The sequence below is a fragment of the Microcaecilia unicolor genome, chromosome 4 (assembly GCF_901765095.1).
Source record: "Microcaecilia unicolor chromosome 4, aMicUni1.1, whole genome shotgun sequence".
In the NCBI taxonomy this organism is placed as follows: domain Eukaryota; kingdom Metazoa; phylum Chordata; class Amphibia; order Gymnophiona; family Siphonopidae; genus Microcaecilia; species Microcaecilia unicolor.
The window spans coordinates 267885070-267905100 of record NC_044034.1 but is presented as its reverse complement, the minus strand read 5'-3'; the positions used below and the strand labels follow the sequence as shown (position 1 = coordinate 267905100).

The following is a 20031-nucleotide window of genomic DNA, read 5'->3' as shown; positions in this document are numbered from 1 at the left end:
AAACCCGTAAGTTTTTGGCTCCCGTGGAGGTTACATTGAATATCATCTGGAAGGCGCGCCAGGACCTAACGGTGGTAGTAAATAATTTTGCTTCAGATATAATCTTATTAGTGAGCCACATGGATAATCTAATCGAATCCTTTGAGAATGAAAAATTGATACAGCAAATGAAGTTCTACAGGAATAGGAAATGATTAAGATTTTGAAAACGTTAATAGACCAGAAAAATTTGAATAAAATGAATATTGTTACAGATGATTAATATCGAGATTGTTGTTTTCCCAGAGTTCCGGGTATAACTCCTAAAGTTTTTTTCCCTCTGAAATGATTCCTCTTACAAAAGGAGTGAAGCCTGTGAAACTGCGATTTCTTTAATCAGTGGGAATTGGGTCAGAGATTCAAGTGTTTGTATTGTTAAATAATTTCTGGTTTTAAAAGGGGAAAAAATAAAATCAGGTGTATTGTTTCCACTAATATTGGACAATAAGTATGTTTCCAACGAAATAAATTGACTATACACCGTTTTGGGTTTGAAAAGGCCAACCAGATGATCAATGTGGAATAATGATTCAGATAAATAATAACTGGGGATAATCAAGTTAATACCACGTTTTCTTGGTTTACTGTTGTTTAATTGATCTCCTTGTATTGTTTCACTCTCCCTATTTATTTTGTGGTCTAAGAAAGAGAAAAATTGTATATAATTCATTTATCTAGTTGAGATTGTTTTTTTCTAATATTGTATTAATGTACAGTCATCTCTGTATTACTGTTTGCAAGTGACCCTTGTAAAATGAAAAATTATAAATAAATGATTAAAAAAAACAGCAATTTGCAATTTACAGTGTCTTACAGTAAACATCAGTTGGACTTTTTGGATGTGTGATTACTAAGGTGTGGCAGAGAAATGTTTACCTCTCTGTATCGCAAGGAGGCAGCTAAAACGGGAAAATTAGGTTCTTACCTTGATAATTTTCTTTCCTTTAGTCACAGCAGATGAATCCACTAACTGATGGGTTGTATCCGCCTACCAGCAGGTAGAGATAGAGAACACTGAAAGCACATGGTGTTCCAGGACGCCCAACCCCCTCTGCCTTCAGTATATGAAATTTCCAAAGTACAGTGAATAAAGAAGGCAATATAACATAAACTTTCCTCACAGAGAACAAACGCCCCAGAACCGGGGCAATAACCAAACAAAGGAGGGACGTTATCAACCTCCTGCAATAAAAACAGCATGTAGAAACTCTGATAGCTTGTCTTCAAGTACTCCTGTTGAGACACAATGTCAGTATGCAACATCTGTACAAAAACTAAAGTCAGTCAGGGAGGGATCATAGATTCATCTGCTTTGACTAAAGGAAAGAAAATTATCAAGTTAAGAACCTAATTTTCCCTTCCTTGTCATCAACAGCAGATGAATCCATTAACTGATGGGATGGATGTACCAAAGCACTCCCTAAGTAGGGTGGGAATAGTCAACTCCGCGAGCAAGCACTTGTGCTCCAAAATTCACATCCTGCCGCGCTGCCACATCCAGCCTGTAATGCCGCACGAAAGAGAGCTGAGAAGCCCAGGTAGCCACACGACAGATCTCCTGAAGAGAAAAAAACACCCGTTTCAGCCCACGAAGAGGACATTGCCCTCGTACAGTGCGCTTTAAACGCTTCAGGCAGTGACTGCCCTGAAAGCAGATAAGCCAAAAAAATGAGTTCCTTAAGCCATCGGGCTATACTGGCCTTAGACGCCGGAAACCCCTGTCAGGGACCTGCCAACAGAACAAATAAATGATCAGAATTCCTAAATTCATTTGATATCTGCAGCTACTGCCACAGAGCCCTGCGGACATCCAAAAGGTGCAATTGCCCAAAGGAGTCTGGAAACTCCTCCTTAGAGAAGGAAGGAAGAAAGATGGGCTGGTTGAGGTGAAAAGCTGAAACCACCTTAGGCAGAAAAGAAGGCACCGTACGAACAGTTACCCCAGATTCCGAGAACTGCAGAAAAGGATCCCAACAGGAAAGAGCCTGAAGCTCAGACACTCTTCTAGCCGACGTCATTGCCACTAAAAAAAACTGTCTTGAGAGTCACATCCTTCTCAGAAGCCCGTTTAAAAGGCTCAAACGGAGATTGCTGGAGCGCCTTCAACACAAGCCGCAGGTTCCAAGCCGGACAAGGCGACCGCAAAGGAGGACGGAGACGAAGCGCCCCCTGAGAAAACGTAGAATATCCGGATGAGCAGCAAGGGACAATCCGGAGACTTTCCCCCAGAAGCAGGTCAACGCTGCCACTTGAACTCAAAGGGAATTGTAGGCCAGGCCCGTCCTGCAAAAAGTCCAGCAAGAGCGAGACTGTTGCCAGAGTCGTCGAGATAGACTTTGGTGTACACTACGCCTCAAAAGTGCGCCAGATCCGAGCATAAGTCGCAGAGGCAGACCGCGTGCGAGCCTGCAAGAATGTGGCAATAACCTTATTAGAATAGCCCTTGTCCCTCAATTGCGCCCTTTCAAGAGCCAGGCCATAAGACCAAAGCAGCAAGGATCTTCCATAGTCACCTGTCACGTCTGTGGGCCGTGACCACTCTCAGCTTTACCTTCTTTCTGGGGGTCAGCAGCTCTGCTGGCTTCTGTCTGTCTTTGTGTTAGTGTTGGCTCTGGCTTTGTGTGCTGATTGCTCCACTAGACCTCACCTGTGTGGGCTCTGCCTCTCTAGGGAGCCAGCATCTAAGATGGCTGCCACCGGCTCTATGCCAGCTTCCAAGATGGCTCCTGCTTGTCTTTCCTGTGGGCTCACTTCCTATGAGTGTCAAGCATCTCTTTGGGGTCAGTGTACTTCCTGCTCCTGTCCTGCTGGTGGTGACTCATCAGTGAGAGCCTTCATAAGGAAGTGCTGTGCCTGCATTCAGGGCCTTTGTATGGTGTCATGCCTAAAGGTCAGCAGGTTAGTGAGAGTACTGTTGTGCTGCTACTAAGCCTGTCTCTGGGTTCCTGCCCATCTGCTTTCTGTATCTGTGGACTGCTAGTCCTTCCCTGTGGACTTTGCCCCTCTGTATGTGTGTCTGGGGACTGCTAGTCTTTCTAGTGCTTTCCTCAGTGTTTGTACCCTCAGTCTTTGTTTGTTCTCTGCCTGGGTTTGGAGATACTCAGATACAGCCTGGGTTTATTTCTCTGGCTGTGTGTGGAGCTGCTGTAGCTTCAGCCCAAGACCCTTGGCCTGTTATTCCTGGTTTTCTCTCTTTACCCTGAGCCCTGCTTTGCCCAGCTTTTATGTTAACCCTGAGTCCTGCTTTGCCCAGCTTCTATGTTTACCCTGAGCCCTGCTTTGCCCAGCTTGTGTGTCACCCCTTAAGCCTGTTTCTGCTTAGCTAGTGTTATCTGGTTTCCCGCTCTGCCCAGCTAGCGTATATCCTGAGTGTCTATCCTGAAGCCTGTTTCTGTCTAGCTAGTGTTATCCGATTTCCCGCTCTGCCTAGCTAACGTATATCCTGAGTTCACAGGACAAATCCCTCCTCTCAGTACCCTTCTCCACCACTGCCAACTCCAGGCTCCGCCCATTCTGCCTCGCCTCACCCTATGCCTGGAACAATCTTCCTGAGCCCCTACGTCAAGGCCCCTCCCTGCCCATCTTCAAGTCTCTGCTTAAAACCCACCTCTTCAATGCTGCCTTCGGCACCTAACTCTTACCTTCAGGATATCTGGACTGCCCCAAATTGACTGCCCCCATCGTATCGTCTACTCACTTGTCCTTTAGATTGTAAGCTCTTTGAGCAGGGCCTGTCCTTCTATGTTAAATTGTACAGCGCTGCGTAACCCTAGCTGCGCTTTAGAAATGTTAAGTAGTAGTAGAGTGTATATCCTGAACCCTGCTTGTATATCCTGAATCCTGTTTCTGCCTAGCTAGTGTTATCCGGTTTCCCGCTCTGCCTAGCTAAAGTATATCCTGAGTGTATATCCTGAACCCTGCTTGCATATCCTGAGTGTATATCCTGAATCCTGTCTCTGTCTAGCTAGTATGCATTTCCTGGGGGATTATCCTGTATCCTGCCTCTACCTAGCTAGTAGGTTTACCCTGTGGGTATTCCCTGATCCCCGTTCTGCCTAGCTTGCATGTATGCCCTAGTCCTTGCTCCTGCTAAGCTTTTGTACGTCTTGTCTTCATAGTCTGTCTTGTGTTTCTGGCTTAGCGGCTGCGTGCAGCACTCAGTGCAGTCTAGTATTTAGTATAGCTTCTGTGTGTTTCCTAGACCCAGGGTGGGTCCTCTGGATCTCCAGCTCCGGCCTTGTCCTGCAAGCCCTGTCGGCCACCCGCACGCTGGAGCTCAACTCCAGCAGAACGGTGGCTAAGTGCAGGTGAAGCGGTTCCTGTTCTGCCGGTTCCAGTTGCCTGCTTCCAATCCAGAGTTCCAGTCCTGTCCTTCCGTATGTCCAGTTCCAGGGTGGTCTTGCCTGCCCCTGCCGCTCCTCGGCAGGTGTCCAAGGGCTCACGATTCCCGGTTCTGCCTCGAGGACCTGACAGAATGCAAAGGCCCTCGAGAACGCGACATCACCGGACCCTGAACTAACAGGTTCGGAACCCGAGGCAAAGGAAGAGGCGCGTCCACCAGCATCCGCCGGAGATCCGCGTACCACGGACGCCTTGGCCAATCTGGGGCAATGAGAATCATCAATCCTCGGTGCAGACGAATCCGAAGTAGAACTCGCCCTATCAAGGGCCAAGGAGGGAACACATTTAGGAGGCCTGAGGGCCAAGGCTAAGCCAGAGCATCCAACCCCGCTGAACGAGGATCTCTCCTTTCTGTTGAAAAAGCGAGGGACTATGGCATTTACACTTGACGCCATGAGATCCAAGCCTGGAGTTTCCCATTTGGCACAAATCTGAAGAAAAACTTCGTCTGCCAGTTCCCATTCCGCTGGGTTGATTTGATGTCTGCTGAGGAAATCGGCTTGCACGTTGCTCTGACCGACTATGTGAGCTGCGGACAGCAGCTCTAGGTGGCGCTCGGCCCAGTCGCAGATCTGAGATGCCTCCGCAGCCAGGGCCCTGCACTGAGTGCCACCCTGGCAATTGATGTAGGCCACTGCTGTCGTGTTGTCCGACAGAACTCGGACAGGAAGACCCTTCAGCGTCCTGTGGAAGGCCAGAAGAGCCTGAAATATTGCTCTCAGTTCCAAGCGATTGATGGACTATCCCGCTTCCGCGGTGGACCACAGATCCCGAGCCTAGCGTCCCCGGCAATGAGCTCCCCAGCCCGAAAGGCTGGCATCCGTTATCACCAGACACCAAAAAGGAAGAGCCAGTGGCATCCTCTGCCGCAGCCTGCTGTCGGAAAGCCACCAATCCTTACTGCGTTGGGCCGCAGGAAGCCACCATAGTCTGCATTGGAATTCCTGGGAAATCGGAGACCATTGCTGAAACAGAGCAAGCTGCAGCGGTCTCATGTGAGCTCTTGCCCAGGGAACCACCTCTATGGTGGCCGTCATCGATCCCAGGAGCTGAACAAAGTCCCAAGCTTGAGGGCGAGGCATCCACAGGAGCAAGCGGACCTGATTCTGAAGCTTGAGTCGCCTGCTGTCGGGAAGAAAAACGAACCCCTAAGCCGTGCTGAACAGGACCCCCAAATACTTGAAAGACTGATAGGGGGTCAGGTGACTTTTGGGCATATTGACTACCCAGCCCAGAGTCTGAAGAACTGTAACTCTGGCTGTGGCAAGTAGACTCTCGTCTGCTGAATCCGCTCTGATGAGCCAGTCGTCGAGATAAGGGTGAACTCTGATACCCTCTCGCCTGAGAAAGGCAGCCACTACCACCATGACCTTGGAAAAAGTCCGAGGGGAAGTCGCCAGGCCGAAAGGCAAGGCGCAAAACTGGAAATGTTGGCTCAATACCGCAAACCGGAGAAACCGCTGATGCAGCGGCCAGATGGGAATATGCAAGTACGCTTCCTTGAGGTCCAGAGACGTGAGAAACTCTCCTGGCTGCACCGCTGCAATGTCAGAGCGCAGGGTTTTCATGCAAAAGTGTCGCGCCTTTTCGAGGCATCACAAAATAGATGGAGTAGCAACCACAGCCGCGTTCGGCAGGAGGAACCGGAACCACCGCTCCGAGCTTCAGCAACACCTGCAAGGTTTCTTATACTGCCACCCGCTTGACGGCAGTGCCGCATCGGGACTCCAAAAACGCGTCTCCTACTGGGACGGCAAATTCTAGCCGGTAACCTTCTCTGATCAGGTCTAGGACCCACTGATCCGAAGTAATCTTGGTCCACTCCTCGAAAAACAGGTAGAGACGACCCCCTACCGCAGGAACCGACGAGTGGACCGGCGCCCCATCATTGTGAAGGACACCCCTGAACTCCTGGACATTGCCCGGACGCCGCCACACGTTTGTCCGAACAAAAGGAGTTCAAAACAGGTACATTGACCAAACCCCGCAGAGCACTCCGGGCAATACCTGCTAGCCAAAATATGAAAGCGCAAAACCACTACGAGAGAAACTGCACTGGCTTCCACTCAAGGAACGCGTCACTTTTAAAGTATGCACATTAGTTCACAAAATCATCCACGGCGAAGCCCCAGCCTACATGTCTGAGCTAATAGACTTACCACCCAGAAACGCCAAAAGATCATCCCGAACCTTCCTCAACCCCCAATTGCAAGGGCTTGAAATTCAAGACGCTACACGCGTCAACCTTTTCTCACATGAGTACGCAGTTCTGGAATACACTGCCGCGCAACTTAAGAACAATCCACGAGCAAGCTTCCTTCCGCAGATCATTGAAGACCCATCTTTCTGAAAAAATCTACGGAAAGAGCCAAAATACATAAAATCCACACCTTCTGTCTAGTAATGCAATATAAATCCACTTCTGATCTCTCATCCCCGTAATCCCACATCACCCATACCCTTACTCACAGAAATATGTATACCATATGTCTTTACGCCTTATTATTGCCCCTCAAGCTCCCATTGTCTCCTTCCAATGTTCAATGTTTGTGTTCCACTGTTGCACTCCTTAACGACACTTCGATTGTCTCGCATAATTCTGCACAATGTAATCCATAACCAATTTGTAACAAATTGTACTTCCATCACCCATTTCTTACTGTAAGCCACACTGAACCCGCAAAAAGGTGGGAAAATGTGGGATACAAATGCAATAAATAATAATAATAATAATAATAAAGCTTCGCGAAAACGTGGCCTGGAAGAGAAGGGAAAAGAAGGACTTTTGGAAGAAGGACTCGGCCTATCCTCAGGCAACCGTTGGGACTTAGAGTCCCCTAGGTCAGTGGTGGCGAACCTATGGCACGCGTGCCAGAGAGGGCACGCAGAGCCCTCTCCCTTGGCACGCGTGCCTGTCGCTGGTCCGCCCACGCTCCCTCCCTCCTAATAGTTCGCGCCTCCCGCCCTCTCCAACCCAACAAATATCAGGCCGCCTGCCCGTCCTCCCTCCCTGCCTCCCAGCACCAGGAACCTCCCTCCTCCTGTGAAATTTTAAAAGCCTACCGTTCCTCGGGGTTAAAGCAGCGTGCAGCGCCGGCAGCGAAGAAGCGTGTTCTTCGCTCGGCGCGCCTTCGGCCTTCCCTTCGGTTTCTCAAGCTCTGGTCCCGCCTATGAGGGGGCGGGACCAGAGCTTGAGAAACTGAAGGGAAGGCCGAAGGCGCGCCGAGCGAAGAACACGCGCTTCTTCGCTGCCGGCGCTGCACGCTGCTTTAACCCCGAGGAACGGTAGGCTTTTAAAATTTCACAGGAGGAGGGGGGTTCCTGGTGCTGGGAGGCAGGGAGGGAGGATGGGCGGGCGGCCTGATACTTGTTGGGTTGGAGGGAGGGCGGGAGGCAGGCCTGGTGCTGCTGGGTGGGAGGGTGGCCTGATGCCTGGTGGGAGGGCGGCCTGATGTTGGGTGCTGGGTGGGAGGGCGGCAGGCCTGGTGCTGGGAGGGAGGCCGGCAGGCCTGGTGCTGGGTGGCCTGATGTTGGGTGCTGGGTGGGAGGGAGGGCTGGTGGGGGGAGGGAGGGAGGGCGGGCAGTGCCTGCCTGATGTTGGGTGGTGGGTGGGAGGGCGGCAGGCCTGGTGCTGAGTGCTGGGAGGGAGGCCGGCAGGCCTGGTGCTGGGTGGCCTGATATTGGGTGCTGGGTGGGTGGAAGGGAGGGCTGGTGGTGGGAGGGAGGGAGGGAGGGCAACTGCCTGCCTGATGTTGGGTGCTGGGTGGGAGGGCGGCAGGCCTGGTGCTGGGTGCTGGGAGGGAGGCCGGCAGGCCTGGTGCTGGGTGGCCTGATGTTGGGTGCTGGGTGGGAGGGAGGGCAGCTGCCTGCCTGGTGCTGGGAGGGAGGGCAGCAGGCCTGGTGCTGGGGGGTGATGGGTGGGAGGGAGGCCTGCTACTGGGTGCTTCTGCTGGGTGGGTGGGAGGCCTGATGTTGGGTGCTGGGTGGGTGGGAGGGAGGCTGGGTGCTGCTGGGTGCCGGGAGGGAGGGCGGCCTGGTGCTGGGAGGGAGGGCAGCCTGGTGCTGGGAGGGAGGGCAGGGGGAGAGGAGGGTGGCTGGACTTGGGTGGCTGGAGGGAAGAAGAGGGTGGCTGGAGGGGAGAGGAGGGTTGCTGGACATGGATGGAGGGCAAGAAATGAAGAAGAAAGGAGGAAAGTAAAGAAATAAATGGAAAGGAAGACCTGGAAACGGAGTTAAGATAGCAGCAGAATCAGAGACTGGACCAATATGGATAGAAAAACAAAATCACCAGACAACAAAGGTAGGAAAAAATCATTTTATTTTCATTTTAGTGTTTAGAATATGTCCAATTTGAGAATTTACATCTGCTGTCTTATTTTGCACTGGGTATATTGGAGCTGTAACAGCTTACAGAAATGATTTATAATGAAAAAAAATCATGTTATTTTTTCCTTCTATACTAGTATAATATTTTCAGTGATGTCTGTTTATATGCGCCATGGCTGGTGTAGGGGGTGTGGCTATCATAGGGGTGGAGTCATATGTGGTAACCCCGCCCATAATGAGTACCGGCACTTTGCGATAAATAATTCGATTTTGGGTTGCTGTTTGGGCATTTGGTCTCTGAAAGGTTCGCCATCACTGCCCTAGGTCCTTAACAATCTTCTCCAAACCCTCCCCAAATAAAAGAAGGCCCCGAAAGGGTAACCTCACCAGCCTTTGTTTAGAGGCCATGTCAGCCGCCCAATGCCGGAGCCAAAGAAGGCGGCAGGCAGCAACCGCCACAGATATCTGCTTAGCCGAAGCTCTGACCAGATCATAAACGGCATACGCGGGCCGACCTCAACGAGGGAACCCGCTCCATCGGCGGGCTGCTCAACTGCCTGCTGCAACCAGGAAAGGCAGGCCCGGGCTGCATAGGAGCTGCAAATAGCCACGCATAAGGAAAGGCCCGAGATATCAAAGGACCGCTTCAGCGCAGATTCCAGCCACCGGTCCTGCATATCTTTCAAAGCGACCCTTCCCTTTACCGGAAGAGTAGTCTTTTTAGTCACAGCCACTTTAGGCATCCCAAAGAGGGTCAACTGACTTTCCCTCAGGGGGTAAAGGTGACACATAGCCCTGGCCACCTTCAAGGGTCAGACCATTGAGCTGAAATAAGATCTTGGATTGAAAAATGCACGGGAAAAGTCCGAGAAGGCTTCTTAGTGCTAGCCATCCTAGGATTAATAGAAGAGGCAGCGCTCTCGTCAGGATCTTCAATGCAAAGGGCCTGTAAGGCATCAGAAATGAGAGAAAACCCGAACCGCTTTAGGGTCTTCCAACTCCTATGGCAAGCAGCCACCCTCATCTGGATCATCAGTCCGTGAGGGCCTGCCAGACCCCTTAGACTCCCCAAAATTAGACCACGGGGGAGAACAGAGTGAAGAGTCCCCTTCAGACGGGGTATTCACTCGTCTACGCTTAGCGTCAGCCAAAAGCTCGGGGGAAGAAATAAAGTCTCCAGCAGATGCTGGGCTATAAAGAACCGGAGGCAACCTAGACCGACAGGAATTGTCAGGAGCCTCAGGCAGTGCTCTTTTTAACATAAAAGCCTTATACATCAGCAGCACAAATTCAGGGGAGAAAAACACCCTGTACATCCACCCCCACATTGGGGGAAGCGGAGGCAAAAGCTCCTCTAGAAACCTCAAAACGAGGAGCCCCCCCCTGCACTCATACCCCTCCGCAACCGCGAGGGTCGAGTCACGCGGCGCCTCCGAGATGGCGGCTGCTGCCAACTCCGGTGGGCAGGAAGAATCACCGCCTGCCATGCTCGTGCCAGCATTAGCATCTAGGCAGCATGTGCTGCAAAGCCCCGCTGCTGATCTGCGTTTCCCACAGTGTGAGCAGTGCTCAACCTCTTCAGCAGCCATCAAATATAGAAAACAAAATGGTGCTTTTGCACCAAAACTTACCCCACACCGAGCACTGTCAGCGGGAACCTCCCCAGAGGAGCTGGGCACCACTCTCACCTCAGGAGACCGAGTCAAACGAGCTGCGGTCAAGCTGCACCTAACCAGGAGCTCAGGAGAAAGCCTCGCTCTGTTTCTTTCTTTCTTTTTTTTTTTTTTTACTGTGAGGAAAATTAGAGGCAGGCAGCCACAGAGGAACTCGGGGAGGAAGGGGAATGGGGTAAGGCAGGGACAGGAAAAAACAAGTATGCCTTTAAAGTGGGCACCACCAGCCACAACACCCCCTGCTCTATTGGCAAAGCACAGGAGCCACCCCATGCAGAAATCCAGGAGCTGCGAAGCGACGTCCACACCTGCTGGGAGATAGAGATATACTGAAAGCAGAGGGGGTTGGGCGTCCTGGAACACCATGTGCTTTTAGTGTTCTCTATCTCCACCTGCTGGTAGGAGGATACAACCCATCAGTTAATGGATTCATCTGCTGTTGATGACAAGGAAAGTGGTGTGTGATAGACCACATTGAAATGGGGTGGAAGGGAGGGGACATCATTTATTAAATTACATGGAACAGAGATGGATTTTTGTGTTAAACATCATAGCACCTGTGGGGCTTAATTTAGAAATAGATTGGAACTCTAATTTAAAAGTTGGATGATGAAGCGTTAGCTAATTGGTAGACAAGGTCATATGATTTTCTTAAGTTAGCTTCCTAAAGTTTGGGGTGTCATTTTGAATCAATATGAGAGTGAAGCGGCAGGACAAGTACCTAAAGAGATGGATATTAGAGAATTTGTGTAAGCACATGTTTTTTGGTTTGTTGGTTTTTTAATTCTTACAGGAGCATGCCCTGAAGCAGCAAGTAATGTGGCACATATAAATGGCAACTACTACTACTATAAATCACTTCTATAGCGCTACCAGTCGTACGCAGTGCTTTACAATTGAACATGAAGAAGACTGTCCCTGCTCAAAAGAGCTTACAATCTAAATCAGGACAAACAGACAGGACCAAAAAGGAGAAGGGAAGGACAGACAGAAGGACACATAAGGATAAGATAAAACTTACAAGTCAGGAGTCGAAAGCAGCATCAAACAGGTAGGCCTTTAGCCCGGATTTGAAGGCAGCCAGGGATGGAGCTAGACGTAATGGCTCAGGAAGCCTATTCCAGGCATAAGGTGCGGTGAGATAGAAGGAGCGGAGCCTGGAGTTAGCGATGGAGGAGAAGGGTGCAATTAGGAGAGATCTGCCTAGTGAACGGAGTTCTAGGGAAGGAGTGTAGTGAGAGATGAGGGTGGAGAGGTAGTGAGGGGCTGCGGAGTGAATGCACTTATAGGTCAACAAGAGTAGCTTGAATTGTATACGGAAACGGATAGGGAGCCAGTGAAGTGATTTCAGGAGAGGGCTGATATGGGCATAACGACTTTGGCAAAATATTAGTCGTGCGGCAGAGTTTTGAACAGATTGAAGAGGAGAGAGATGGCTGAGTGGAAGACCTGAGATAAGCAAGTTGCAGTAGTCTAAGCGAGAGGTGATGAGAGTTTGGATGAGGGTTCTGATAGCGTGTTCAGAAAGGAAAGGGCAAATTCTGGCGATGTTATAAAGGAAGAAACAGGTTTTAGCAATCTGTTGAATATGGGCAGAGAAGGAGAGGGAGGAGTCGAAGATGACCCCAAGGTTGCGAGCAGACGAGACAGGAAGAATGAGCATGTTGTTGACAGAAATAGAGAATGGGGGAAGGGGAGAGGTTGGTTTAGGAGGGAAGATAAGGAGTTCAGTTTTGGACATATTGAGTTTCAGGTGGCAGTGAAACATCCAAGTAGCAAAGTCAGAGAGGCAGGCAGATACCTTGGACTGGATTTCCAGTCTATGAAAAACTATGAGCAACCCCAAAATAACCACAGTCCTCTCATAAAGACTAGGTATCTATCAATCAAACCTTCAACAGAAGTGCACTTTCGAAAGAATTTCTTTCAGAGCAATGCAATCCACTCAAATGTTAATTCTCCACTCTCAGAACATTACTCAGATAATGAAACCACTCCTTTCTACAAACAAGGTAGATTTGTTGCATTTTCAATATACTTGTAGGGGCCCTTTTACTAAAGTTTAGTGTATGCTAATGGAATTAGCACACACTAAATGCTAAGAAACCCACAGGTATAAAAATTGGGCTTCTTATCATTTAGCATTTGCTAAGCTTTAGTAAAAGGGCCCCTTAGTGTTTTTAAAGCAATCAGCAAGAAACAACATAAAATGTAGCCCTTGTAATGTACCTTCCTGGACTGATCCATGGTAATAAAGGAAGGGATCATTGATTTCCTCAGAGTATATTTGTCATGCCACAGTCTGTCTGTCTTCACTGTAGGATCAGAAGCTACAAAAAACTGGAGAGAAAACATAGCTTTGAAAATCTGGTGTCCAAATGCACTTATATTCAAAATAGATGTCTCTCTCTCTCTCTCTCTCTCTATCCAAAGGCCTTAGTTTTCCTCATTTCTTTAGATATTGCTTACCATCAAATCTTCCTTCCTAACAGAGAAAAACGCTATATGTAAAATCTCCATATTGCAAACACAGTGAAAAGAAAAATAAAGAGCATTCACAGATCTGTTTTTATCAACTGTGCCCTTAATTAGAATCATAATAGACAAGTAGGCCAACATTCAAAGCAAGTAGTGTACTCACCAGCAGGTGGCGATCACACAACTTGCCATTTTTATGTTATACAATCCCAACATTATCTGTGGTACTCCTTAAACAGCAAGATATCCATTTTAAAAGGTACCAGGTTAAGAAAGGAGCAGAAGTAACACAGGAAATTATCAGCTTAGCAGTGACAGTTAGACACACAGGATGTAAACCTTTAAGGGAGCTTTTCTGCTTAAAAAGCTTTTTAATAAAATTATCACGGGATACTACTACTACTACTACTTAACACATAAAGGTACACATAGTGAAAAGCAAGCATGTACTATTAAATGACCATATATTGGTATGGTATAGGGTGGACTCATGATTTACATGTGTATTTTAAATGCCCACATTTACACTTGCTCTCAAGCAAAAAAAAAAAAAAATTCACAGATTCAATTTAGCCATGATTTTGCTAGTCTACTCCTAGCATTATTTTAGAAGTATCTCCATGTGTAAATAGAGGCATTTACACATATAGATGGCCTGTTAATGGAGATTTCCTTATAGATATTTTCAGTGTGGTTTTTCTAGCCAAAAAGGTGCCAGTACTCAAATGCTAGGCCACCCTTCAGGAGTAGGGTGATCACTGAGGGACCCACCCCATAATAGCCAGGCCTCCTGCAACCAGTCAAAGAATCTGCAATCTCTCATTTCTGATGCCTTACAGAAAGACAGAATTGGTGTGTAGAACCTGAGCTCTATCATTAAAACTTGGGTTCCATGGGTCACTTTTAGCAGACAATGGAAAAGGTGTTGGTACTCAGTACCCCCAAGTATCCCCTCAAAAAAGCCCTGGTTATTTTACAGAAGGTTCCATCCAGCAGAACCTTTTGTAAAACACCACCAGCACTGAGCACAACCCAGCCTGGACGCCTGAATACAAATCTTAACCTTCTACATAAAATAAGCCTGTATGTGTTTTTATAAAATAAGCTAAAAATAGGCGCCTACTACATGAGGCTTTGGACACAGCTTGTTATAACCTATGAAATGGATGTTATCCACTTAGTTTGGTTTAGACCTTCTGAACAGCAGGCTTAAATGTAAACAGATAAACTGTGACTATGCCAGCACTAAGCACATATTCAACACAGTTACTTATATGGATAGCAATGTTGAATACACCTAGCAAATTAAGCCTCAGTGCCAGTGCTTAACTCAGTATGGTAACGACACTGGCCGAATATCAGGCCCAAGAACTATAACTCTCTTTGTTAACTATCCAAGAATTAAACACTGAGAATATTAATGTATACAAATATTTACGCAATAAATAAGAACAATAAAATATAGTGGATTCTGCCAAATATGCCTTGAACATCTTCAGCAACTGTCATTTTGGCACCTCTTTATATTTTAGAAGGCCAAAACAGTTCAGTCTTGGTTCCATTTCCTGCTGAATTGAAAAGGGATGATCTTTAGCCATTTGACAAATTTGGGATATGAAATGTCTTTGTACAGAGGCTTATTTCTCAGCAGTGGAGGAGAAAGCTCAGATGGAATTCCTGTAGAACTCTTATTCATTATTTGGGTGGGTAGATATCAAAAGAATTTAAGAAACCACCAATATTAGATGGGACTGAGTTCGAAGAGGAAGGAGTAAGGGAATGTGTAGGATCATGTTTAAAGTCTGAAGCAGATAACAGCAAGAGTAGGACTGAGTGAATGTCCATACATGCAATGGAATTTGAGGGCTCTGTAGCCCATGGTGGTGAAGGAATTCAGATTGCTGATTTTGTGGTGGGTTATTTCAAAACCCTAAAATCTTTTAAAGAAATGAATAGGAATATTGTAGAAACTAGAAAGGATTAAAGATGACGATTTCATCAGCAGTTGTAATCCACATTGGATGTTGCACAAAGGACTGAACACAGGTAGACCAAACTGCATTAAACATATCTTTCACAGTGTCGGGGGGGGGGTCCAAAGAAAGCGACTTTATGAGCCTTCTCTTAGTGGTAGAAGTTTCTGCGCTGGTATGTGTATGCCTTTTTGGCGCACCGGCAGGGCATAATGAAAGCAACGTTCCCTCGGGCTTTTGCAGGTGCTCCAGAAGCGGCTGTCCTGTAAGCCTGAAAAACTTAGGGGGCACTCGGTACCCTTTGACTAATGTTTAGTGATTCCCTTGAGCAACTGGACTCTTAAGGTCACTAGGCCTAAAAGTCAATGGGCTCTGTATTGAAGATTCTCAACTACTTTGCACAGATGCAGTTTTCTGTGCGGAGGAGTTCTTGGTGCAATTTCCCAGGAAGTAGCAAAGTAGCTTTTTCTTAGCTTCAAAATCATGGTGACATTTGAGCACAATACTTGTTTTCTTTTTTTATCACCATCAGGATCCAAGATTAAGAGAGACATGGAGTGAGTGGCTAAATTTTGGATCTTTCTCTTACTTTTAGGGCATGGTCTAAAACCTAACTATGAAGAAACTGATGAAATGAGCATAAAAAATGATTTAGAAAACTTTTACAGGAGAGCTTTGTTTTGCTTCTGTACATCACAGTGAAAAAACAAACACTGAGCTTGTGGGGGGAAGGGGAGGCAGAGCAATATGGCAGATTGAGAAGCACTGATGATGTCTCCATTTAATTGTTGGCAAACTTATTTCCCCGGCTATGCTGTGTAAAAAGAAAGGGAAGGTGATGGTCTTCCTGTCCCCTCCCCCCCACAAAAAAAAACCTACTGCGATTTCTTCCTGACAGCAGAAGATGGATTTCTTTGTGTGCCGTACTACAAATGAACAGGCATGGGTGTCTTGTGGCTTTCAGGATACGTTTTGGTGTCATCTTTTGCCAGCTGTTTCAGATTTTTAGCAATAATTATGTGATGTATAGAATTTTTTGGTGAAAACTTTGAATGACCAGGTTCTGTGTGGCCTTAGCCTGGAGAAGGTGGACTTCTTGTAAAAGGCTGAGATGGTCTGAGGGAGATTTTAGTAATTTATCTAATTTTTTTCTCTCCCCTTTTCCTCGTTTTTTTTTTAATCATTAATCATTGTTCGTCTACGGAACTGATGTTCTATTTCCTCCCCTCCCTTGTGTTTTCCCTTGTTTTGCCCCTTGTTTCTGTTTTTGACTTATGTCTTACTTTTCTACAGTTTAATGTTAATGGCTTTTTGAAAACCACCATGAAGCTCTGAATGGCAGTATACCAAATGTTACAAATAAAGGAGACCATCTCAGTTACAGTGGCAAATGAACCTAGAAGACAATCAAGTGGCAAAGTTTTATGTAAATACACAAGGGGACAGAGGCTCTCTGCACCTTTGTCATGAAACAGCAGAATCAGGGACTTTGCCCCAGCCAATTGCATCCAGATACAGGCTACTTACATCCCTGGTACACAGAATTAATCAACTAACAAATTTAGTGGAATACTTTGTTCTCATGAATGACCTCTGGATGCAACTTTTGAGTTCCCTATTTAAGGAGTGGGGGAACATCTCAAATCAACCTTTTCACCAGCAAAGAGGATGCACAGTATCCTCTTTACTGTTCAGTTCTTTGCTCCCTCCATTCACCTAGCTATAGGATGCCCTAATGCACTTGATTGTTCCTCTACTTTCACTCTCTAATTCCAATCATATCGAGAGTGCCCTACTGGCTTGACAGAACTGGTTCCCTCCCCCCCCCCCCCCCCCCCCCAAAAAAAAAAACAACCTAGAATTTCTACAGCCTGGAAATTACGCAGTCTCTTGGTGTTCAGCTGCCTATCCAGGACATTTTTACAGCTGCTCAGAAAGCTTCCACTAGATGAACCTATAATTTTCTGTCGGGTGTTTTACTAACTGTCACAACCTTATCACAAGCCATCCTACTACTATTTTACAGTATCTTTGTTATTTATATCACCATAAAATACAATATAAGTGAGATCTTGTATACTGCTAATATTCCCTTGATAGAGTACAGTGCAGTTTACATGGATTAGATTACAGTGACAGTTGAAAGAAAGGGAACAGTCATGAACAGGAAGGTGAATTAGGTGTTATGGTTTGGGAACAAATGAGATTTTAATTTCCTTCTGAAGTGGAGGTAGGCCTTTTCAGATCTAATACTGATGGGTAGGGAGTTCCATAGGGACATTCTGACTACAGGGAAGAGTGAGCAAAAGATTTTCCAGAACTTGATTCCCTTGTAGGGCTGCGAGGAAATAAACTGTTGGTCCCTTAGTCTCAACGAGTGTACTAGACTTAGTGTTAATATATCAATTAGGAGGTCTGAGGCGGTACCGTAAAGGGTTTGAAAGACCAGGCAAGTGGCTTGACGTTCATACGGTCTTTCATGGGAAGACAATGTAATTTGACCAGGTATGTTAAGATGCTGTCGAATTTGTTTACCTGAAAATCAATCTGGCTGCAGTGTTCAGAATAAATTGCAATTTCTTGAGAAGCCTGGCTTTAATGCAGAGATACAAGACATTGCAATAGTCAAGGAGGGGCATTTGAGTTAAAAGTGTGAATAATTTCTGGTCAAAGTAAGAGCATATCAGGCGAAGTTGTCTCATTTTAAACAATGTGCTGCTCCAGAGTTTGTCGATTTGTGGAGAGAAGGTTAGGGCAAAATCGAGAACACCACCCAGCACTTTGGTTTCCGACAAAACAATCACACATGGTTGCTCATTTCCTAGTAGTACTGGTAACATATGAACCCTAAATGCAATTCCATCATCACAATGTTATTCTTCTGACAAGTCCCAAGCTCTTTCCTAAAGTGATGACATCTTTTCATCTAAATGAAAACACAGTGCTTTACACATTCTGTTCCAAGCCCCACGCCAATCCTCACGAAAAAGCACTTCATGCTACTTGCCTACTACTTGAAAAGAACTTACTCCTTTAGAAAATCGACTCAACGTTTTACCTCCTTCAAACCTAAGACCTGGTATGCCAATTACTAAAAGGATGTATACATTTCTGCTATGAACAAGAAAATGTTCCTTTCAGCTTCAAGGTCATCAAATTTGAGCTACTGCAGCGAGCGTAAGACCCTAGTAGTGCATTTTCTTCCATATACACAGTTTCTCCATAATAGTGATTCTCTGTATCCATATTAAATTCCTGCCCAAGGTGATCTCAAAATTTCATCTCTGGTCATCTCTATTACTGTAACTTTCTCTATCAGGGTCTCCCAGTTTCCCACATGCGCAGACTCTGATCCTAAACACATCAGTTAGGCTTCTTCATAATGGAAAAATTAGTCCTTACCTGATAATTTTATTTCTATTAGTCCCAACAGATCAATCCAGAGAAGAGTGGGTTATGTCCCTCTACCAGCAGGTGGAGATAGAGAGAACGCCAGAGCTCTGCCATAAGGGATACTGTACAGCAGCCTCACTTTCAATATGATCAAAAAAAAAAAAGTAAGGAAATCAATATACCCTGCATCAAACTCCTGCCTCTGTCATGAACAAGGAGAAAACCAGCAGCCCTGTTGTCAAGCGACCACGGTCTTACTCCCATACTATCCATCCACGGAAGTGATGTTCATAAGACGCTGAAAACCACATCTGTGATTAATTTAAATCTAAGCCTGAAAAGAACAACATACTGTGCATTAATCATGAACAACAAAGGGTGGGCCTCTGGATTGATCTGTTGGGACTAATGGAAAAAATTTTTTATCTTCCACAGTGTCCCACAGATCAATCCAGAAACGAGTGGGATGTACCAAAGCAGTCCCCAAGTGGGGTGAGACCGCAGAAACAGAACAAGTCACTACAGGCAGCGCCAGTGCCAGACTCCAGATACAGAGGCAGGAAGAGGGACAAGACCACGAGAGAACTAGCCATCCCGAGACAGTGCAAGAAACTCCCTCCAGGGCCCAGAGAAGCGGCTCTGACCCGAGTCATGAGAAAGGAGGCAGGCCCAACCACTGGAAGGAAAAAGACTCCACAACAACACTATTAATCTGATCGTGAGCCCTTGTGCCTAGGCCGAGGCTTAGGGAGGACCTTGCCAAGGCCTAGGGTAGACCAAACAGGCGCTAAGCAATACCACGGGCCACAAAGCCCCGCACACTCAGGACAATCAACAAACACCACCAGAAAAGGGAGATAGACTACTCAGAAGGACCGCAGGGCCAATCCAGAACCCAGGCCGAACTGGAACCGAATCCAGAACCCAGGCCGAACTGGATCAGGAAAAGTGTTATAAAAATCAAATTAATAAAAGATAATAATATTTTTAAAGCATATATAATAACACTCAAGTCCCCTTTATATTGGAATTCAAGATCGCTAAATTAGGAGGAATTTAAAGGAAAACAATTTAAAGATAAAGTATCACCTAGTAAAGAACAGAGAACTTAAACAATTCAACTCTCTTAGAGACCACGAAAGATGTTAAATGGGAAGGTTCCATAAACACATATTTTACCATATTGTATCGTACTATACATTTGCTAGAAAATCTAAGATAGAATGTGCCTCCTAGCTGCAAAACGACAGGTTTCAATAATAAAAATTGCCTACGCCTTCTCTGCGTATCTCTCGATAAATCTGGGAACAAAAGTATTTTAAAGCCCAAGAATAATTTGTCTTTGTTCTGAAAAAAACATTCGAAAAAAGCCATTGCTTGTCAGGCAGTAAAGCCATTGTGGCTACCAAAGTTGCCACCATGGCCAATTCAGTTTCAGATGTCTCCAGGAAAGCTGTAAAATCTAGGGAATTCTATTGCTGTTGTTGTACCTGTTCTCTTTGAGGTATATAATACACCTGAGTGAAAGGAGGTAAACTTGTTTCTGGAATTTGTAATATTTCTTGAAGATATCTTTTTAACAATGTCATAAATGATTCTCATACGTTTCTGTTTTACTTCTCTGGATTGAGATATCTTTTAACATTGCTGTTTGTATATTTCCCATATTTGAAATATTTTTTCCACGGTAAATTGAATGTTATAATTTTCTGTAGCTTACTACTACTACTACTATTTAGCATTTCTAT

General features: G+C 46.2%; 1 protein-coding gene across 1 annotated transcript in view; it reads right to left on the bottom strand.

Annotated features, from left to right (window-relative positions):
* TUBGCP3 (tubulin gamma complex associated protein 3) overlaps positions 1-20031 on the bottom strand; it is a gene marked incomplete in the record, with an annotated part of 536537 nt that overhangs the window by 280101 nt on the left and 236405 nt on the right. The window contains 1 exon segment of the mRNA XM_030201534.1: positions 12669-12779. Coding sequence (XP_030057394.1) covers positions 12669-12779 — 111 coding nt within the window.